The following is a 23,659-nucleotide window of genomic DNA, read 5'->3' as shown; positions in this document are numbered from 1 at the left end:
TCGGAGGGTTCCCTTTTCTCCACATCCTCTTCAACACTTATTTGCAGACTTTTGACGATGGCCCTTGTGACAGGTGTAGGACAATCCTTCACTGTGGTTCTGATTTGCATTTCTCTAAAAAGCAGGGATGCTGAGCTGCATGTCGTGTGCCTGTTGACCATCTCTATGTTTTCTCTGGAAAATGTCTGTTCAAGTCTTTTTGCCCATTTTTTATTGAATTCAATGCTTTTTCTTAACATTGAGTTATGTGAGATGTACTGGTTTTTAAAATACGCAGATTTTTATCTCAAAGGCAAATCTGCTATGCTTCCGCCCCTCACCTTTTTGCTGAAGGAACAAATGTAGTACTATGTCTTTTTTTTATAAAAAGACAAGACTAAGTGCTTACTGCCATGGATGCTATGGTCTGCGGTCCAGACTGTTTGCGTTTAGGATGGAGGCATCCTTGTCCCGGATGCTGGGAGTGCTGGAGGCTCAGGGCCCTCAGGGGTTTACCCTCAGCCCTAGAGACCCAACTAACTAAGTACCCCCTCCCTGGGGGTAGCTTATGGTCAATGACAGTCTGTGCTAGAATATAAAGGGCCTATGCCCTTGCCTCAAGACTGGCCAATCCTGAAGACACAATCCAGCTCCAGAGGACCCCCTGACGCCTTTGCTCAGCGGAGCTCAGCTCCTCGCTCTGTCCGACACTGACCCCTGCACTCCTGCTCAGATGGTGACCCCAAGACCGCACCCCAGAAATCTCGTTTCACACAGATCTCCTTCTCTGAGTCTGTGTCCTAGAAACCTGATCTAAGACAGTCATCTTATTCTTCCTGAGACTTTCATTACTATAATTCTTTCATGAGTGATTACGGGAGAGGATCTGAGACCTCAGAGACATCCAGTTTAGGGGCCAAGCTTCCCTATCCTTCCCTCACTGCCCGAAATATTTGCTTATAAAGATGAAGGCAAAAAAAATCCCCATTAAGTTGAAAGAAAACTGTAGGTATTTATTGACATGTGTGAAGTGATCCTTTTATTATAAATGTGTCAAGGACGTTTTAATCATATCTAGTCCACACAAGCATGCACACATACACACAAAAGAAAAATAAATGAACTTAGGGAAAGAAACAAAAATAAATTTTCTTCATATTTCAAAATATTGTTTAAAAATTAGCTGTGGATTCTTCTCTCACCTAAAGTACCCATTATTAAAAAATATTAACAATAAGAGTTATTAAACTGTGTTATTTTACTTTGCCTAACATACAAGAACGGTTAATTTAGTTTCCCCTTTCCTAATTGCACAATTGGGGTAACAAACAATTCTGTGTAGCACTCAATCGCCGCACTGATGTTGTTTATTCTGACTCAGGGATCTCTTTTCTCCTCTCCCCATTCTCTTCTCTCTTCAAACAAGTTCCCTACATTTCTGTGTGAATTCACATTGAAAGCTCAGTTAAGCACAAACCATATTCCTCAAGTGATCAGCAGCCTTAGATTTTTTCCCCTAAGGCAGTATGCATTTTTAGTTGTGATTTTAATACTTTTAATTATATTTATTCCTATAGATCAATGATTTTACATCGATGACTCCACATAGTCACATTGTGCTCACGTATTCCCCCCCTCCTTTTCCTACTTGGTTCCCTTTCCTTTTGCTTCTCTTGCCTTTATTTTGGCTATATTTCCACCATGGACCCCACGTCAACACCGATGTGTATGCTTCATAATCTTTTCCTGAACTCACAATACTTTACTGATCTGTGCACACGCGCATTTACACACACAGGTACAGATCTTGTGTACACTCTTCTATATTTTGCTTTCTCACCACCTCTCTTGAAGTCATCTGTTTTAGGTCGAGCTCACAATCCATTATGTGACTATGTCACAGTATTTTCAACCCTTCCACTACTGAATGCTGTTTACTCTTAGGATGCTTTTGTCACAACACTGCAGAAAATAAGGCCCACTTTTTAAAGATGGATTTTAAGATTTTAAATATCACTGGTATAGATTTCTAAGGGTGAAACTGCAGGGTCAAAGGACATATGTGTTTTTAATATGAACAGATATGCCAAATTGTTTTCCAGGTTATTAAATTGCATATATATCAGCAATGTATGCTTTTCTCTACATACATTAACATTTTATGCCAATTGTGCTCACTTTTATTATACCAGACCTTTGCCTGACTAGGCAAATGATTTATTGATGTTTGGCAATGTATCAGACCCACCTTAGAGTGTAACGTACAGAGACTGTATGTGATTAATTCCAGTTCCAGCCAACTGTTAAAGCATGATTCCAGGAAATACACCGGTACCACTCTGCAATTATAAGCCAGGGTATCATGGCTGTCATGAGTAGGGCTTGCACATGGCACTCACCAATGACATACTCCACCCTGAAGAGATCTCTTTTGGGGTCATAGGGACGGTTGAAGTCGATCTGAATGTAGAAAGATTGTCCTCTGCGCACAATCAGCTTGTTGTTGACGTACTTGTCTGTGTGGTGGTCCACCTTGTTGCTATCCCACCTCTCCTTGAACAGGTGAACACCTGTGACATTAAGGTAGTCTATACACAAAGAAAACAATCAAGGAAAACATTGAGTCATTTTGGTTTAAACACACACTCAAAAAAACAAGACTATTTTTCCTGAAGATGCAAGGTAGTAGGTTTATTAGATAAAACTCTATACAGGGGGCTGGTAGATTTCAGAATCGGTCTCTTGTGACATCCTTGCATTCAAAGAAGACTTTCAAAAAGCCCTTTCCCCTTCTGACCCTGCTTCAGATCCCACTTCGGGGATAAGAGGGCAGTGATGGTGATGCCTAGCGTACAGGTCTAGATACAGAGAAACCAGGACTCGAGTCAAAGCTTCCCGTCCAAGCCTTACATTGGTGTTCATGCAGTCAGCTGCTTCCCGCAACGACCACAGCATCTCTACGGTGGAAAAGGCAGGGAATAGCAGGTTTCGATTTTTTGTCTTTAAAAGGAGAGGGATCAAATCTGACAAAGCTTCCAAGGGATGTTCTGAGGACAAAGTTGACCATTAATCCAAAATTCTTCTCTTATTCAGGAAGGGTAAACCTCCCTTTCCATAATTCTAAAAGGAGATCTTGTCCTTCAAAAGCAGGTAACAGAGGGAACAGGTGTGGGGGAAGCATATCAGTGTTTCTACGAGGTCGGTAGGATTGTTCCCACATTGAACAGGCAGAAACACGCTTCGCATTTCCCTGGCTACTAACCGACCAATCTGGAAGCAAACCCTGGTGTGATGCCAAAATCTTCAGGCTTTTCCTCTGATGTGTGGAATTGGGAGTGTAAATGTCAGTTATATATTTATCTGAGACATGATAACACTGGATGAAAGTTAGATCTCCTTTAGGTTTTATTCCCCATTTTGTCTGCGATGATTACTGGTGTGACGCAACTGTAGTTACCCATCTACAGTGCAGTTTAGAAGATCTAGTCTAAAGGGGGCTTCCCTCGTGGCTCAGGCTAAAGAATCTGCCTGCAAAGCAGAAGACCTGGGTCCAGTCCCTGGGTTGGGAAGATCCCCCTGGAGAAGGGAGAGGATACCCACTCCAGTATTCTTGCCTGGAGAATCCCACGGACAAAGAAGCCTGGCAGGTTATAGCCCATGGGATCTAAAAACAGAGTTCTGTGTATGCATTTGGGGTTCCAAAGGGCCACGGGGGAGAGAAAACTGGGCGAGGGATGGCGGAGGGTGTCCTGCCATCTTGAGTTCCCTCTCTTTTCCTGACCACGTCGGCAGGGAGTCCTGCCACCCTGACTTCCCTCTCGTTTCCGGGCCGTGCCGGCTGCATGGTTTGTGCTCACGCGGTGTAGACGGCGTGCTGGGGGCTTCACCCCGTAAGACTCACTGCCTTCTTTGCTTTTACACAGGAGTCTTGAGCAGGATGCCTGGTCCCCTCTGAGCTCATTTTGTCTCATAGGCAAAACAGAGAAATTGGGTTCATTAAGATACTCCATAGTTCTGAAGTCTAGGAGTCCCCGAAACACCTGGGATTAATTCAAAGTCCAGGTAATCCTGAATTTGATCTCAGCTCTCATCATTACTTAGGTCAGGGAGGTTGCCTCTCAGAAGCTGAGTTTTCTCACCTTTAAGGTGAAGACACTGATTTCTTGAGACTGTCTACAAAGATTGAATATCCTCACAGGAGAATGGGTCTGACGTTATATCTGGGACCAGAGGCTTCTTTGTGGCTCGATGACTACGAACTGCGATGGAGTTATTTTATATTTCGCATGGTGTGGTCCTCAACGAGCTATTCTGACAGTGACACTGAAGCAAACGGAAAGCATGAGATGCAGTTCTGCCTTTGCGGCATCGCAGAGCCCTGCTGGAGTGCATGGTCCCCGGAGTGCAGTTTCGCTCCTTTAGGAGGCTGTGGGCCGAAGACATTTATTTCTACACCTCTGTCTTCCAAGCTGCCTTCCCCCTAAGTGCTCTGGTCTTATTAAGGTCACAATCCTCAGTGTAAAACTAGCTTCAGAAAGAGCTGAAGAATCATAAATGTCCCACTTGAGAAGGACCTCAGGAATCAACTCATTTGGCCCTCTTTCTTTACATCTTGACTTTTCATAATGCTGGTTTTTTTTTTAATGTCTAAAAACCTAATTCCTCAAAAAAGAGTTGAATCGACTCTTCATTCATCAGCACCGTGGAAGGAATATATTGATATTGGCATCACAGAGTCTCAGAGGGCAGAGGGATGGCTAGACCATCTGGTAGACCTGCTGCATGAAACACCTCCATGAAAATCCTAGTACTTAGGCTTTTAGTCTCCATCTGAACAGGGAACCCACTGTCATAGAAAGCAAACAGCTCATTTTTATATAATCCAATTATTTGAAAAATCCTTTTAAGACAAACTGACATCTGCTTGCCTATAATTTTTCTAACCACAGGTTCTGGTTCTAACTTCCGCATAAATATAGAATATGTTCTATTCATTTCATCTGGCACTCATTCAGTATATAAAGACTTCTATGAGTGTTCCTCTGAGTAAAGCATTCTCTATGCCTTCAGTTGTCCTTTAAGACATTATTTCTAGACCTTTTACCTGCTCTGAAATATATATGCTCCATTTTATGAAACTCTGTCTTGTAGTGTTTTTCCTAGAATTAAATACATCTTTGGTTATGGTTTTCCCAGTGAAAACCAACGAGGCCACTGCATCTTCTGAAATAAATTTCTGTGATTTCAGTCCAAAGTAGCATTAGTGTGTTTTGGATACTCTTATTGTTGATTTACATTAAGCATGTGGTGAAGCAAAACTTTTAAAATACATTCTGATCTCACTTCTACCAGTAGTGGATTAAAACTCAGTCAGATCCCTATAAGTCACTTACTCATATTGTTATTTAACCATTTCTATCAATGCAATTGTTTTTTCTTTTTAGCCTAATTTAGGGCCTTACTTGTTTCACATTAAATTTTATCTTATTATATTAGGTTAATTGTTCCAAATTCTTAAGATAATTTTAGACCCTAAGTGTATATTCAATTCTTTACCATCTTAGCCACCCAGCAGGCGGCCAGTGGAGGAGACATAAGAGATGCAGGTTCTTCCCTGGGTTGGGAAGATGCCCTGGAGGAGGGGATGCAACCCACTCCAGGACTCTTGCCTGGAGAAGCCCATGGACAGAGCAGGGGAGCCTGGCTGGCTTCAGTCCGTGGGTAGCAAAGAGTCAGGCACAACTGAAGTGACTCAGCATACAGGCATATATATTCAGTACATTTAATGTCCTTCCTAACTTCCCGTCCACCAGGAGTTTAATAAATATGCAATTTTATGCTGTCATTCAAGACATGGATATAGAAACATTAGGTCACTGCTAAATAAATAAAATGCACAGTGTTAGATATGGAAAAGTGAACAGGTAATTATGATATAGTGTCATGAAAAAGTAAAACACTCTGATAGATGAAACGAATGATGAGTGTGTGAGGGTTTCTGGCCAGGAGCCCCTAACCCAGACTAGCGGAGACTCAGGAAGCATTCCAGAGGAACTGAGGTATGAATAGGGGTCTGAAAGCAAAAGCAAGTTTTCCAGGCAGAAAGAGAGGTGGGAGAGAAAGGAGGATGAGCGGAGACTGAGGGGAGAGAGTGCATGGTTTACTTTCAAAGCGGAAAGGTGGAGACTTCCCAGATGGCCCAGCGGCTAAGACGCCATGCTCCCAATGCAGGGCCCCAGGTGAAATCCCTGGTCCAGGGAACTAGATCCCCCATGCGGCAACGGAGATCTTGTACAGTCAAAATCAATCAATGTTTTTTTGAAACAAAGCTGAAAAGTGATTGGTTGAGGGGAGGGTTGCAATGCAAGCACCGTGGACAAGAAGGCAGCAAGCCTTGAAGTCCCTGTAAGGAGTCTGGACTCTAACTGCACTGGGAACCCAGTGAAGAAGCTGAACTAGCAAATGAATATGGTTAGATGGATGCAGAGACAAACTGAAATTGCCTCTCCTGGTGACAGAGAGGAAAACAGACTGGAGGGTGGTGGTGCTGGAGGCAAAAAGGTCAGCTGGGAGGCTGTCGGGTCGGCCTTCCAGGTGAGGTGGGGAGAGTCCAGTCTGTCTGGAGTGATACCTGACCCCAGGGCACCACCAGGATCTGCCTCGGCTCCTGCCACCCCTCCCTGCATGATGACCTGCCCCTAAAAACGAGTGGTTTCCCGAGCAGGTCTGCCTGTGTGGAAAAATAAAGCCAGAGAGAGAAATGCAAGTCCTTCTTTGCCATCAGGTTCTCAGAGGTTCTAGCTCTCATTGCAAATGAAAACCCTGGCTTTCCAGTTCCACACCCCAGTCTAGTGAACCTGGTTAGCATCTAGTGAGCCTGACTGAAGTCAGTTCATCCTTATGTGGCATTATGAAGTTCTAATCCCATGGGATATACATGGAGGATTGAAGGAACAGCCAGGGTTAAATCCGTTTGGGAAGTGCTGGTTTAACCAGAGTTAATCAGGATTCCTGAGCATCCCTGGTGGCTCAGTGGTAAACAATTTGCCTGCCAATGCAGGAGACCTGTGTTCAGTCATTAGGTCGGGAAGATCCCCTGGAGGAGGAAATGGCAACCCACTCCAGCATTCTTGCCTGGAGAATCCCAAGGACAGAGGAGCCTGGCAGGCTACAGTCCGGAGGGTCGTAAAGAGTCAGCCAAGACTGAAACGACTTAGCATGCACGCACCCAATCAGGGTTCTTGCAAAATTTATGGGGGACTGTCACATGCTGCTGTGCACTGCAAATCTCCTACAGGTAGAATGCTTTCCGAAGCTGAATGGCTATGGGAAGTATTTCTTTGTGTGGAGGATTTTTCAGAATATGTTTTGGGAGATACATCACTAATTGTGCAACTCTGAGAAGTTATTTAATCTGAGTCCAGTTTTCTTATTTTTAGAAAGGCAACGAAATACCTCACAGGGTTGGTATAAGTGTTAAATGAAAAAGAAACAGTGTATATAAAATGCTTTAGCACACTATCTGGCACATAGTAAAATCTCAAAATTATTGTTATTATATTGTTATTAGTATACTAGGAGAAGTAGAATAGCACAATGGATAAGAGTATGGATTCTGGAACCAGACTGCCTGGACCCAGATCTCAGTTCTGAAACTGACTATCTTCGTGACTTTGGGCAAGTTACATAAACTTGTGCCTCAGTTTCCTCATCTGCAGAATGACAGCAGAGTGGAGATTAAATAAGACAATGCTTCTTAGCAGACAGGCCTGCCGTTCTTTTCTTGAATTTCTACAGGTGGAGTGAGTCATTTTCTCTTCCAGATTTTCAGAATATGCTTTTCTTTTTAAAAATGTCTATTATCATCAGCCAATTAGTATCGTCCTAATATAGGTGATTTTATCTAGGGGTCTGTAAGTCCCTTAAGGACCGGACTGCATCTTAATCATCTTGTTACTGAGCCTGAAGACCTGAAGTCACTTAGTTGTGTCCGACTCTTTGCCACCCCGTGGACTATACAGTCCACGGAATTCTCCAGGCCAGAATATTGGAGTGGGTAGCCTTTCCTTTCTCCAGGGGATGTTCCCAACCCAGGGATCAAACCCAGGTCTCCCTCATTGCAAGCGGATTCTTTACCAGCTGTACCACCAGGGAAGCCCTACTGAGCTGAGCCTGGGGTAATATTTTAAAATTTCATAGCAAACATGCCACTTTTCACTTTAAACCAATGTAATAAAACCTGAAAATATGAAACTAGGAGTTGGCTACTCATTTTAAAATAGATCATTCCATTTAATATAGCATTAACCATACGAGTGCTTTCAATGTCATTTATCAGACAATTTCATTCTCAATATATTCAGGATGGTATATAAATACTGCTGAAGATAATGCAGGAGTTTTAAAACAGGAAGCCTCCAGACCAGCAGTTTTGTTTCAGATTGGAATAAAAATACCATGTCTTCACAGCTCACTTAGACCACTCATTACAAAGGGTAAAAAAAAAAGTGCTAATGAACTCCTTTGCATATACAAAACTTCAGCTCCCATCCCCACCAATCATAGTTTTATACCTTTTTCGTAGTGAAAACAAGTATATATACTAAATATATGCTGAGATATACGTGAAGAGTTTGTTTTAAAATAATGTAGCCTACATGGTGTATTTGACAATGTTTAATTCAAAACATGTTTGTTTTTTTTTAATATTGTCTATTCTAAGTGATCTTTATCTTTTCTATTGCAATATCACTCTAAGTCAATGCCTTCAGAAAGAAAGAAAAAAAATTATAGGGAATCACAGTGGTACCCTAAGTGGGAAAAAATTAAGTCAATGGTAAGTGAAATTTTCCTATATAATCTTTTAAAAGTTTATGCTAAAATCATTGAAACTAAGAGAAAGCTTCCATTTAAAAAATAAAACTTGACTAAACTATGGAAGATTAAATGCTCCACTGAAAAGCTGAGAGTTTAAAGAGATAAATTTCTAGACTGTAGTCAGACATGTATGACCTGCAGGGGGGCAACGGGCAGGAGAGTTTGTTCAGGAGAAGGAAGCGGCAGTCATGTTGCTCTCTCGCCAATGTAATCTCCTAATCGGTGGCAGGTTTTAGTTTCTTGGGCTCAAAAATCACCATGGATGGTGAAATTCAAAGCTGCTTTCTCCTTGGAAGAAAAGCTATGACCAACCAAGGCAGCACATTAAAAGACAGAGACATCACTTTGCCAACAAAGGTCCATGTAATCAAAGCTACAGTTTTTCCAGTAGTCATGTGTGGATGTGAGAGCTGGACCATGAAGAAGGCTGAGCACCAAAGAATTGATGCTTTTGAACTGTGGTGTTGGAGAAGACTCTTGAGCATCCCTTGGACTGCAAGGAGATCCAACCAGTCCATCCTAAAGGAAATCAATCCTGAATATTCGTTGGAAGGACTGATGCTGAAACTCCAATACTTTGGCCACCTGATGTGAAGAACTGACTCATTGGAAAAGATCCCTGATGCTGGGAAAGATTGAAGGCAGGAGGAGAAGGGGATGACAGAGGCTGAGATGGTTGGATGGCATCACTGACTCAATGGACATGAGTTTGAACAAACTCCAGGAGATAGTGAAGGACAGGGAAGCCTGGCGTGCTGCAGTCCATGGGTTGCAAAGAGTCGGACATGACTTAGTGACTGAACAACAATAATCTATATATTTATGAAGGGTTACCCCAAGTCTTGGCGAGGGAGATGAGGTCCCCAGCACCACTGAATGAACCCCTTTTCTTTTACTGCTCACAGCTGGTCACCCACAGATCAAGTCAAGTATTTTTTTCTTTTAATACCTCATAACTGCAAGGACTCCGCAGATGGTTGTCATAAGATATGAGCACAGGTTGTCATAAGATATCAAGAAAATGATATCTTTTTCTTGAACATTTTGCTTGGTATTGCTCCTTCACATGTAGCAGGGCCTCAGGAAACACTTATTAAGCTGGCATACTGATTCTTGCCTTGTTTGTTGGCTTAACAAGACACAGTTTAGATGGAAGGAAACTTCTCATTGCCTAGGCTTCATTCGCCACAAACAGGAAATGAATTTGCTTCTCCCTGGCCAAGCCCACTTACAGGCAGAATAGAACAACTCATCGCTAAGCCATGTTTTGTTTTGTTTTGTTTTTTTGTCTTTTAGGGAGATATTGTAGCTGGAAACTTGGCAGCTTTCTCTTTTCAAAGTGACAGCTTTCAAAAAAGTCTACCTAACACAATTTAGCCTAATTCCAAAGCATCAGAAAATGGACTGCTAAAAAAAAAATCTTTCCTCATGAGCCAGCTGCCTCCCTGTCCTCCTACCCTTCTCCTAATAGGAAAAAATTGGATTAAAAGTAGATTATTTTCTCCTTAGTTTGTAAAAATATTCTTCAGAGAATGATTATACCTGTCACAGATGGAACCCTTAAATAAGTTAAGTGTTTAGGTTCATATTCTAGGAATTCCCTAGTGAACTGAGTTCTCCATGCAATCTCTGATAATATTATTACCAAATGATAGGTATAAATACTGTCTATGAGGAGGTAGGTCTCTTTATTGTGAAAACAACAGGATAAAGTTTCCTTTCTCATATTCCTTTTGGATACCCAGAATTTTAAACCATCATTCATTAGAATCATTAAAAACATTTTCTTAAATAACTTACTGTTTTTAATTGTGGCTATTAATATTAAAATGTCCTGTACTCTGAGGGACTTCCCTGGTGGTTAAGACTGCATGCTTCCAATGTAGTTCAATCCCTGGTTGGGGAACTAAGATCTTACATGCCTTGTGGCATGGCCAAAAAAAAAAGGGGGGGGGGGGCGAAAAAGATGCCCTGTATCCTGAATGTGTAAGAAATGCTCAGCAGAAGCTAGAATGAGAAAACTGAGTCTAACGCTCTCTCCAGGGACTAAACCCCTCTGGTCTGCTTCTCCTCTGGCCTGAAGTATCTCAACAGCCTCCAAATGTGCTTCCTTCTCTCCATTTTCTCAACATTAGCATTTTTTGAATAAACATAATTCTGATTGTGTCACTTGCTAATTAGAATCCTTGGCAAGTGCACTGTGTCTGGAGGAGGAAAGGTAAGGTCTTCAAAGCCTGTTATGATGTGATTCCTGCTTACCTTTCCCAGGCCCCTCCTCCCCTCTCTTGTCCTCACTACTTAACATACACTGTTCTCTCTGCTAGAAATGCCCTTCCATACACTCGTCTGCCTGGGACACTCTTAGTCATCTTCTAAGCCCTAACTCAGGTGTCCTCTTCCCCAGTCTACTGACACCACTGGCCACTCCTCCCACTTGTTGGTTTCAACTACTAAAGGGACAGTTGCTTGAGGCCAGGTGTTGACTTGTTCATTTTTATGTCCCCAGAGCGATCTTAGCGTAGTTCCTGACACGATCATTGAACATTTTCCCACAAATCAAGAGAAGTGTGAACTAGCTCTACTCAGCATCATCTCTTAATCGTACTCTGAAGGTCTTTTTTATTCTTTCAGTAAATTCTTGAACCAAGAGAGGTTTCCTCTGCACAAAGGAGAGATGACCTACTAGTCAATTAGTTGATTTAGCTCTGACTTGGAGGGAGGGGCAGGGAGGGGGGAGATAATCAGAAAGGCACAGATCCCTTTAGCCCTAAAATACTAGATCCTGCCTGCATTTGATTTTCTTTTTTTTTTTTTTTATAGATTGAGTTTGCTTTCCAGTTTGAATTCAAATTGCATTAGATCTGTCAAATGAGAATTATAATTACTGCTGCAAATGATCCCCATTGTTGCTAACATAGAGTTGAACCAGAGCAAGAATACAAGCTTATCTTCCGGAACATTACATCTCCTGCTAAAATAACCTTTGAGACCGGGAAGGCTGTGGAGAGATTTTCAAAAACACCAAATGAGCATATGCAGCACAGCCTATTAGAAATAGATGCAAATCCAAACAAGCTGAGGGGATTTTCAGATATTTTTCTCAGCTACAATTGAGTTCAAAGGGGAGCCATGAAGGATCCCTAAAAACACAGGAGGGCATCAAACACCACCACAGCTTGGGTTCCACCATCAGCTCAAACATCTCAATGTTTATTACATCGCATGCTGCCCTATGGGAGGAACCTTATGTTTGATTGTACATTTTGAAACACAGGCAAAAATCATTCTTAACCAAATATTCACTGAAGCTCTGCATTAAAAGCGTTGTTGCTGTTTAGTCGCTAAGTCATGTCTGACTCTTTTTGTGACCCCACGGACTGTAGCCTGCCAGGTTCTTCTGCCCACAGGATATTTCCCAGGCAAGAATACTGGATTGGGTTGTCATTTCCTTCTCCAGGGGATCTTCCTGACCCAAAGACTGAACTTGCATCTTCTGCATTGGCAGGTGGATTCTTTACTGCTGAGCTACCTGGGAAGCCCTATCAAAGATATTACATACACTCAACACATATTGTCTACATCCACTGCCACAAACTACGCAAAGGGGAGAATCTTGCGTTTCCCCCCTTTTCCTCCTCTTGCCCTCTCTGCCCTTCTAGTCCATCACACAAGAGCAGCTTGCTGAAGGGACCCTTTGGAAAACTCCCGTGAAACCAATGAAGAGAGTCTGGCTTAGGACTTTGTTATCCTGGAGGCAGACTCTGATGCCGGGGAAGATTGAGGGCAGGGGGAGAGGGGGGCAGCAGAAGATGAGACGGTTGAATGGCATCATCCACTCAATGGACATGATTTTGAGCAAACTCCGGTAGATGGTGAAGGACAGAGAAGCCGAGTGTGCTGCAGTCCACAGGGTCACAAAGAGTAGGACACGACTGAGCAACTGCACAACAACTGTCCTGGAAGCAGTCATCCTCGGATATAAGTCCTCCACTGGTGGCCAGGAACCTACAAGAAGCGGGCACTTAAACCCACAGGACTACGTCTTGGCAGAGACGTGGGGAGAAGTTGATATATTTAGTCCCAGAAAACCCACTTTTGTACAATTAAACAGACTTTTGAAATATGAAGGATATTGGGAAATGGCCCTCCCTGATCGGATGGTATGTTTTTTTCTGTTCTCATCTGGGACTTACTTCTATGCCTCCTGGGCTCACAGGTCCTTCCTCAGGGCAGGCAGCACTTAGCTCATCTGTAGGAGAACTACTAAATGGATACATGTTTATGAAATCGGAAACCTGCTATTAATAATAAGGTTACAATGACTCCAGAACTGATGAGTCATTCAGTTCTCAAGGGACTGACTGTTCACCAGACACACCCCCCAAACCAGGGCCTGTCCTAAGTATCCCAGAATGTCACTCGGGCTGTGGACACATCTGACTGCCAAGCAAATAATGACTGATCTTTCCAAATAAGTCAGTTCAAAATAACTCCCCACCCCTGCCTCCAAAAATAAGCAACCAAAAAATTAGTATTTCTAGATTTTTTAAAAATTGAACTACCTGCTCAAGTTCTCTGGCAGTTTCCTTGTTGGCAACATTTTTGTTGCATTTTAGATATCCGAGGGTTGCAGGCTGCACGCATTACCCTTAGATCAAGAGTCCCACATGTGGGTTCCAGACCTTGTAGAGGTGTGATAATCCACATCTTCTGAATCAGTGAGCACATATTAATCAAGACTCTTACAGCCACTGGTCATTGAGCCTCATGACGACTGTGAAGTGGATATTGCTCCATTCTGCTGATGGGGAAACTGAGGTTCTGGTCATTTTCATGATGTGCCCCATGGCCCAAAAGTGAGAAAGTAGAAGATGTTGGACAGGACCTGGGTCTTCTGAGTCCTGGACCAGGGGACAATTTGTGACACCTCACTGCCTTTGTGGCATCTCCCACTTCTTCTGTACCCCTTTTACTTTCTGCTCTCCTAGCCGGCTTCTCCCAGCACCTTGCCACCCCACCCCACCCCCCCACCCTGCCCCGGGTCCCAGAGTCTTCTCTGCAGGAGGGGAATTATGCTAGAAAACTGAAACAAGATAACTTGTTTGGTTACACTAGGATAACTTGGTTGGTAATTTAACATCTGCATGTGTTCCAATTTTATCTGCATTTAAAAAGAAGAAAGAAGGAAGGAAGGTTCCTAGACTAAGCAGTGAAGGTGTGAACATCAAGTGCTTGCTTTGGTCTCAGTCTCCCAACCTATAACTTGGCGATTTAGATAAGCTGATTAGCAAGTCCTTTTAAACTCAGTTCTGTGGCTCTAACGGTGGCGTTTTGGAGTGTGTAGCACCTGGAAGGGAGATAGGGCTCAGAACTCCAAGTTAACACCTTGTCTCAGCCCCTGGACTCAGTCGAAGATGCCCTTCAGTTCTGTGAGCCCCCAAGCTCCCAGTCTGGATGGAGCCCCAGGGGTGGTCCTGGGGTTTCTCTCCATCTTCATAATTGGATATCACGTCATCTGGACATGATACTAACATGACCAAACCTGCCATCACGCCCAGCTGTTCTCTGACTTGCTGGGTTTGTTCATAACCAGCATTGTCATGGCCCTTCTCTTTCCACCTCTGGTCTCTTTGGGGCCGAGCAGGTTAACCACACCCCACAGGGTGATCGTGGACACCTCCCCTACGAGGGAGTATTCACTGCCCGGGGAAACCAACACAGAGCCCCTTCAGGAGCAAAAGCGGGTTTGGGGCCCTGCATGTTCCCTGCATGTTTCTGCTCAGGGATGTGAGTCTGACTGTCCCTGCCAGGGCCCGAGGGGACGGTGTCTGTGTCTGCTGGCTGAAGCCACTGCTGGCGCCTGGGCCCCATGACAGCATGCAGGACTGGGAGGGGGTCAGCGCGGCCTGCCGCTCCCAGAGACGGTCCCTCCGGACAGGGCAGAGGGGACAGCTGGGGACGCAGTCACCGCGCCTGCGCCCGGGGCCCCATCCCCCTTCCATAGACCCCAGCCTCTCTCTCCTGCGAGACACACAGCAATGGATGCATGGCCCCGGGTAGGAAGGAGGCGGGAGCCAGACAATCAAAACAGCCATGGGGTTTTGGAAACTTCCAGCAAGAGAACATTCTTAGGAACAGAGCAGTAGGGCAGCAAGAGGCCTCGGCTCACGGCCTTGCTCCGCAGAAGTGACCCCCTTGGCATTGCTGTTCTGGTGGTTTAGTCACTCCGTCATGTCTGGCTCTTTTGCGACCCCGTGGACTGTAGCCCGCCAGGCTCCTCTGTCCATGGGATTCTCCAGGCAAGAATACTGGAGTGGGTTGCCGTTGCCTTCTCCAGGGGATCTTCCCAGCCCAGGGATCGAACCCTCCTGCCTTGCATTGACAGGCAGATTCATTACCACTGAGCCACCAGGGAAGCTCTTGAGATTACAAAGTGATGAAGTAGCAGAACTGGGATACGAATCCTGACCTTTGGTGTTTTTACCACTCAAGAGAGGGTTTTGGAGGCCCTTCTTTAAAACCAGAGACTGGCAGGGGGCCGGCTTTGGTGGGAGCTCGGTGGAGAGGGAGGGTGCTGCCCCAGCACCCTGGGGGCCAGGGAGGTGCCCGTACCTTGTGGGTTGAAGCCCCGGGGCACCAGACCCTGCAGCTCCACAGTGGGGGGGTCGTTCTCTGCTGCATTGGAGGTGTTGGGAGGGACGGCTCTCCTGCCTCCAAAAGTGGCCTCGGAGGACTCCGACATCCTCAGCCTCACAGGTTTCTTGGGGGAGAAAAGGAGACAAGACAGGAACGGGAAGCCAGTTACTTTTGCGACAAAGATTCAAAAGTGGAGAAACAGACGTATTTGTCTGTGACGGCTCTTGAGCAACTCATTTTGAGTTTTGCATAAATAAACACTGAGATATGGCAGGAAGGATCGGTTTAATGATGGGGAACAGCGCCCCAGGGATCTTGGAGGTGGGGGGGATTTCGTGTTTGTGGAAACACACGGAAAGCAGAAGAAAGAGGGCTTATTTGGAGAAATGAAAGCTATAAAAGATTTTGGAGAGCAGGGTCTTTTTCTCATTCCCCCAAAGGGTATCTCTTGGAAAAAACATTTATGCAGGTACGTCTGCCCATTTCCTATAGACTGCTGAGCCGTCCTCACTGGAAGAATAAACTCATATACTCCCGTCCAAATAAGTGACATTCTTTCAAACATTCATGCCTGCAAGTTAATGCAGCCAGTATTTATCCAGAGTCCCCTCTGTGCCAGGCTGCAGTTTGGCCACTCAGGATGTGCTGGAGAACAAAACAGAAGGATGCTTGCCCTCGAAGTTTCCAGTCCAGGGATGCTTCCATTAGGCCCCGACAATGTACAGCAGTGAAGCCAGGAGGGTGTGAGAACGTGGTGGTCACTGCTTTGGAGCCGGGACCCCAGGAAGCAGGACTAGGGAGAGGAGGGTTCTGGAAGGTGATGGGGAGGCGCCTCCGATATTAGAGAGTGCTATAAATAGCCCGTTTGCAAAGAGGACTCCCTCTGCGGGGCTAACACTGCCCTTGCCCCACACCTGCTTCCCCTTCCTTCCGAGTCTGTGCGGACAAACAACCAGTTTAAACACCACACCTCCCTGCCGGGGTCCAGCAGGCACTTGTTGACCGAGGGGCCAAATGAAGGGAGACCTTGTCTCCGGCTTCTCCTTCATCACCTGGGTTCCCCAGTCAGGACTCCGGGTTCTCTGGCTGTTTCCAAAAGTCAGGCACACCCTCTGAAGATGAAGAGCAGCCTTATGGAGGCTCCAGGGAAGGGTGTGAGACGGTGGGAGGGGAGGGGTGGACTGGGGTCGGGGGTTAAGCTGTCCAGGGGCCGGCTGAGCCGCTGGAAGCCCCAAGCCCCTTCCCAGGGCGCTGGGGTTTGGAAGGAGACAGCAGTGTTCAGAAGTGCCAAGTCTGAGCGGGGGCCTCGTAAATACCTGCAGTCCTATTTACAGTGTCGTGTGGGTTAGGCGGTGGGGGAGAGGGGAGAGAAGAAGAATTAATAGACGCAGGCACGACGAGGCGTCCTCTGGTGGGGAGAGGCCGAGGGGGCTGCAAGGCGGCTGGGGTCGCGGGGTGGGCGGGCTCCAGGGGAGGGGTGCTGAGCAGTAGCTCCTGGGGAGAGAGGACCGGAGGCTGGGGACCCCCAGGTGCCTGCTAGGTGAGAGAGGCCGGTGCAGGCCGGGCTAGGTGAGAGCAGGTGGGCATGGGCCCCGCCTCCTTGCCAGGTCCGGGGGGCAGGGCGGTGCTCAAGTTCGGCTCTGCCTGCGACCCGGGAGGGGGTTCCAGAGACGGAGAGCTAAGCCATGGACCACAGTTGCAACAGGTTGCTGTTCTTACCTGGCCCTGCTCCACCCTCCCGGCCCCCTCGCCTCCCCGCCCTTTGCATCCTCTTTCCAGAGTCTGCTCCCCTGTCTGTTGAGGGGGAGACCCCAGTGGCCGTTTTCAGCCAGCAGCGCCTTTAGGAAAGCTTCCCAGGACCGGTACCTGAGAGAAGCCCCAGCTCAGAACCCGGCGGGGCTGAGTGGATGCAGAGTTAGGGGCGAAGAACCTGCTCTAACCCTGCTCTCCGAGCGCCACCCGAGCATCATCCCGGAGACCCGGGGCGGGGGCGGACGGGACGGCGGCGGCCCCGGGACCCCCGGCTGAAGGGCTGAGGGATGCCTGCGGGCGGCTTACCTGCGCTCCCTCCCGAGGTGCCCCAGCGCGGGCCGGCTCTGGGCGTCTCTGGGGTACTTCCTCTAAAGGACACAGGACCGACGACAAGAAAGTTGGTTCTTAAATAACTTCCTAAGAGCGCCCCCCTCCCGTCCCACAGCGATTTCTCCTCCCACTGCCTGACAGCTGGAGCCAGCGGCTTCTGAGACTTTCTGTTTACCCCGCCGTCCTGCCTGCTCTGGCATTCCCTCCCCAGCGCCCCTTCTTCCCAGTCCTGCTTCTCACCTCCCCCACTTCCAATCTGCCGCCCCCTCCCTGGCCATTGGGAGCGGAGGGCCCGCAGGGCTGGGCAGACCCCACCCCCGGCCCTTAGGTCCCAGGGTTGGGGGGGAGGGTCTCCCCACTCAAGGGGGCGGTTTTGTCCTCGAGAATTCCAAGGTTGCTGGTGTGGCTGGCCAGGAGGAGGGGTCTGGTCACAGACAGCAGTGACCTCGCAGCATGTGTGAAACAGAAGGAACATTGGAGCCCCCGCCCACCCCCCCAACCACAAGCTTTCCTGCGGGGGCAGGGGGGTGGGGAGGGGGGCTGCCAGCCAGAAGGCAGATGAGAAAATACCTTGAAGAGTGCTGCAAAAATGAGAAAATAACACTTGTTGGTTTGTTTTGTGTTTTCTTTTTTTTCCCTGAAAACTATTTTGGTTTCTTTGCAAATGATGGGAGAAAAAAGAACAATTTCCCCTCTAAAATTTTCCATATATTTTTCCTCCGCGTCTTCATATCTTGAGACACTCTTATTTTCAGTCATGGCTGTTTCTAACCGCCTTTACTGTCTTCCAGTTTCTGACCCTGCTGCTTGATCTAATTTAATATAAAAGTGAAAAGATGCCATCATGAGAACACATCAAGTTTTCGCTACCGAATCTGGGAGCTCGCCTGCAGAAGCAGGTCCTTTCTGTCTCTCCCTGTTACTGCCCCACCCACCCCTTGCCCATGGCCAGGTGTGCCGTGTCCCCCCACGCCTGCTCTGCCTGGGTTCCCTTCACCGTCTTCAGGCCCCTGCTGTAGGGCTTCTCCGCTCTTTCTCCTGGACCTTGTGCTCCATGCCTCGAGCAGCTGCTTCCCATGGGCATGGTCCTCAACGTCAAGTCTCTCCAGGGTTTTTAAATCCCTTCCTTAACCCACACCGCTCTGCCATTGCCCCTTCTCTTCCCCTCTTCACTGCAAGCTTCTGCCCGCCTCATTCCACTGAAACTGTAGTTCAAAGTCAGCAGGGGCCTGTGCTAAACCCAAAGGGCAGGATTCAATTCCCATTTATTTAACCTTGGGAGACATTGAGCTCTGCTGCCCGCTCTTGCCTGGAAGGTCTTTGCCCCTCGCCTCTGCGAGCTGCACTGTCAGGACTTTGCTCTGAGCTACCCAGTGTCCTTTGGTCATTTCAGCAACCCTCATGCTTCCAGTTTCCATCCTGACTCCTCCCACTTCTAGGTCTTTAGTCATGGTCTTCAGACTGCCCTCTAAGTGCCCACCAGCCGTCTGCACTTGGCATGTCCCAGTGATAGCTCACACTTATGTCAAAGATGAAATAAGAACCCTGGACCAGGAATGTCCTGGTTCCTAGATACCCTTGCCCACGTGGGGTCTATGGAAGAGTGGTCAGCCTTCTACCCTCCAGGCTAGGTTCCACAGTTGCCAGACCCCCCTGGGACTCCTGGCTGTGTTGTGCATCTGAGGCAAGCCCAGCACCCTCACAACCACCGTCACAGGGACGCTTTCGGCCCGAGACTCACTGAGTGTTGTGTGAACATGCATGCGTGCTGCTTAACACTCTGACTTGACCAGACCACCGACCCAGACGCATTAAAGGTGCGGTGGCTTTCCCTGTGCCCAAGAAATAGTGTCAATAGGAGAGTGTCGGAGGGCACCAACCCGTGTTATAGACCTTTTCCCACAGTCCCGTGGCTTAGAAATCAGCCCAAGGCTTTCTGACTGCAGGGCGAACCCCTGCTGGGTGAGAAAATGTGACGTCTGCAGGAGCAACTGGACGCAGAGATTCAGGTCTAGAGTGTCTGGGCTTCCCAGTGGCCTTGATGGTAAAGAACCCACCTGCCAGTGTTGGAGATAAGAGACATGGGTTCAATCCCTGGGTCAGGAAGATCGCCTGAAGAAGGAAATAGAACCCCACTCCCATCTTCTTGCCTGGAAAATCCCACGGACAGAGGAGCCTGGTGGGCTACAGTCCATGGGGTCCCAAAGAGTCGGACGCAATGGAGCACACCCTCCTTCCATAGTGTCTTGCTTCTGAATGTCCCTTGCCTGGCTTGAAAGTGACCCAGTGTATGTATTCAAGGAATTTAGCAGGTGGGATTCAGCCAGGAAAACAAAAATGGCTTGAGGTATTTTTAAAGAGGGAATTTTACACAGAAGATTGGTTACGCAGGTGAAGGAAGAGAAAAGGTGCTGAACAAGGCAAGCTGAGCCAGTAACAGCAAGGGGGGAGCTGGGGTCATCACGGTACCTGGGCTGGGTTTACGTGGCAGAAATTGGAACCCCCGAGCTGCACCCATCACCAGAAACACTGTCTGAGGTCCAGTGGGAGGGAAGGGCCACTCTAGCTTGTCTCTTTTTTCCTCATCCTCACTCCCCCCGTTGTCTCCCATTTGCTAAAGTCTACTGAAATCAGTTAACAGAGGAGTCAGGGAAACACAGCCTGCAAAGACGGCCTTACCACGTCTGTGCTGTGGGAAGGGTCCCAAGACCACCCGAGATTCAGGATATCACAAGGTGGACCCACCAGACTGCCAGCCTCACGGTTATGACTCATCGCAGTGAAAAGATACAAATCAGAATCAGCAAAGGGAAAAAGCAAAGGTCAGAGGAAGCCAGGTACAAAGGTATAACGGTCCTTACCCCATGGCGGCATCACAGTCCACGCTTGACTCCCAGCCATGGTTGGTGACCACATATGTGAGATGCTGTCACCATAGAGATCGTCAGAGACCCAGAGCCTGGGAATGGTATGGGAGCTGGGCACATGGCCCCCTCTGCCTGGCAGGACCAGTGTCCAGCTTCTCAGAAGGAATAGGGGCTGGGCATAAACTTGTCTGACTGTACCCTATAGGCCCTGAGAGCCATGCCTGTAGGTCAAGGAATGGGGAGCGGATGACTCCTGAAATCCAAGGTCCAGGATGCAGCCAGGTCAGGCAAATAGGGGCATCTTCCTAAAGAGAGCGATCAGTGCTGCTGGGCTGGCCCGTTTCTGCTTGGCCTCCTCCATCCGGACCCAGGCAGGTTCAAGCAGAGATAAGGTGGCCTCGGGGCAGACAGTCACGACTGGCACATCGAACAATGGTGCTTTGGTCACAGCACGGCCAGGCCTTCTCTCCCCCTTCCCAGCATTGCTGCGGGGCCATGACGATGACCTGGAGATGGAGGAAACTCCAGTGTGAAGGTCTCTGGGGAAATGGTGGCCCTCCATGGGCCCTGGCCTCAAGGGCTCAGGCTGGGACCTCTGGGGAGATGGGCATCCTCTCTGGGGCAGAAGTCCTGGCACAGCTCACCCTCTGCAGCCTAAGGGGCCATGGCTCCAATGTCCTGTGAACTGAACCTTGAGGAAAGCTGCAAAATACACTTTGTTGGGGCTTCCCTGGTGGCTCAGATGGTAAAGACTCTTCCTGAATGCAGGAGACCTGGATTCAATTCCCAGGTTGGGAAGATCCCCTGGAGGAAAGCATGGCAACCCACTCCAGTATTCTTGCATGGAGAATCCCATGGACAGAGGAGCCTGGCAGGCTACAGTCCATGGGGTCACAGAGTCAGAAAAGACTGAAGCAACTTGGCATGTACGCACGTAACCTCTTTTCAAGGGGCAGGGCAAGAAAGCCTGAACACATCACCTAGAGATCCTGGCTTCTGCAGAAAATACGCTGCAGCCTTTGGGAGTTATAAGTAAACAGAAAGTGCGTGAGTGAAGGGTTTCCACGCTCCCTTCATTTGACTCTTCGATTCTGAATTTTTGTTTATATGATACCAACCCTCTTCTCTCCTACTCGGTGATACACAGGAAGCAGACTGTTCACGCAGGGAGTGACTTTTCCAGCAAACTCTATTTGATTTACATGCAAAGCTTCACAACCCAAACAAACAAAAATCTCAGTCATGTCTGGACCCTGCTGGTTTTTTCCAGCTGAAACGGGATCTGGATTTTTTTGGCTCTTATAGCTGTAGTGGCAGAGGGAGGTGAGTGGATGTAAATAATAGTCAACCTTCAAAGAAGCCAAACCAAAGCGAATGATGGAAGTCCATCTCACGCGAGACATTTTCCTCCAGTGCCCTTGAGCCTCAGGTGTTGGGGGGAGAACCTTTCCACTCCAGAAGGAGGTCGGGTTGGGAAAAGTATGAGATGAGGCTGGGCCTAAGTTTATAATTATGCTGCAGCACAGTCGTGAGCAGTTGGTGAAGGAGTGGCCCTCTGCCTCTGTTTCTGTCTTCCTAGGAGCCTCAGGGGAGTTTTCATGATGCTGACAACAACATCTGAAGCCTCAAGAAGGAATCTATAAAGCACCATCCCAGCCGCTGCCACGATAGAGCTCAGGTTCTGAGAAAGGACCATTTCTCTGACAGCTCTTTTCTTCTTCTTCTTGGGGGGATGTCATCCACACCAGTGACAGCTCCGGATGACAGAGCTTCTGCTGCGTCCGCATTCCTGGGTGTGGTCCTCTCTGGCCAGGGCTCTGCATCACTCTCAACTTACCTTCCTGAGGTGCAGCAGGTTGCAGGAGGATAAACGCAGGAAAGCTGTTTTCTCCTAAGGAATGAAAGATGGGACCAATGCACCCGCATGCATATCACTGCTGTGAATATCTCTGTCTTGATTGTTACTGGTATTTTTAATTGTGGCAAGGAACTCATAACATAAAATTTGCCATCTGAATTATTTTTCGGTGTGCAATTCAGTAGTGGCAGGCGTATCACACTGTTGTCAACCAATCTACAGAATTTCTTCATCTTGCAAAATTGAAACCCACTCATTGAACAACTTGTATGAGCATGTGCATGTGTGTGTGTGTGTATAAGGTATTTGCGAATGTGTGTGTGTATAAGGTATTTGCCAGTCGGTGTGGGTGTGTGATATGTGTGTGCCCAGGGGTAATAGGAGAACTGCAGGACCACCCAGAAGATGTTTCAGCCCTGCGTTGGCATCCTAGCGTCTCCAGAGTTCTAACTAGACTTGTTTAAAGAGACTTCAAGATGTTTTTAAACTTTGAAAGACTTTATGAGAAATGTCAAGTAGAACTGGAAGCTTACAAATAAAGGCTTTCAAGTTTGCAGGGAGGAGATCTTCTTGGGAAATGTTGATGACTTGAAGATCAAGATTGGAGAGGAATGCCCACACAAAGCTATAAGCAGCTTCACCAGCACAAACACACAGCCAAGCCTCCTTGGTTTGTTCAGTACCGTCTCTCTCTCTGGTGGTACCCAGATTCCATGACCACAGAAGAAAATAAGGGACCTCATGTCCACCCTTCCCACTCAGCTTGCTTCTTGGGGTAAAAAGCATTCAGTGATAACATCGCATTGTGAAGAAATAGCAAATAAAATGGTAGCAGAGTAATGCATAGGAGCATAATGACCAACAGAAGTGAAACCCAAGAGTAACACCACACATGTACCACCAAGGTATCAATTGAAAGAACAGTAGCAATGGAAAAATGCAACCAGGATGCAGTGCAAACAAGGCTTGCTTCATTACAATTACCAGAATACCAGCTAGCTGTGTGTGTGCATGCGTACATGCACACACGTACATGGGCACGCATGTTCTCACACGTGCATGTGGGAGGCTCCAGTTCAGTAGGAACTTTGCAGTTTCCCAAAGATAATCTGACAGCTGAAGTTAGAACCCTGGCTTCTGCATATGCTCCTGTGTGACCTGTTTTTGTGGGGAGGGAAGTTATTTAATGTGTCTGCCCCTCAGTTCCCTCAACTGTAGAGCAGTGATCATCAGAGTGTCTACCTCACACGTTATGAAGATCAAAGAAGAGGATACACGCAAAACACTTTGTGTAGCCCCTAGCATGAAGCTACCGCTAACTGTTGCCAATAATGGCAGGTGTGAACTAAGCAACCTCAAC

At 47.2% G+C, this 23,659-nt stretch overlaps 1 protein-coding gene across 1 annotated transcript in view; it reads right to left on the bottom strand.

Annotated features, from left to right (window-relative positions):
* Positions 1 to 17,704, bottom strand: part of F13A1 (coagulation factor XIII A chain) — a 139,890-nt gene extending 122,186 nt beyond the window's left edge. Inside the window, exons 1-3 of the mRNA XM_043908603.1 lie at positions 17,551 to 17,704; positions 15,469 to 15,616; positions 2,379 to 2,567 (exon numbers count right to left, since the gene is read on the bottom strand). Coding sequence (XP_043764538.1) covers positions 2,379 to 2,567; positions 15,469 to 15,598 — 319 coding nt within the window. The 5' untranslated portion in view covers positions 15,599 to 15,616; positions 17,551 to 17,704. The remainder of the gene's footprint in view (positions 1 to 2,378; positions 2,568 to 15,468; positions 15,617 to 17,550) is intronic.
* Positions 17,705 to 23,659: the final 5,955 nt, after the last annotated feature.

This window comes from Cervus elaphus, chromosome 7 (genome assembly GCF_910594005.1).
Source record: "Cervus elaphus chromosome 7, mCerEla1.1, whole genome shotgun sequence".
Lineage (NCBI taxonomy): Eukaryota > Metazoa > Chordata > Mammalia > Artiodactyla > Cervidae > Cervus > Cervus elaphus.
Note: the sequence above shows the minus strand (reverse complement) of the source record. Positions and strands in the feature narration are given on the sequence as shown.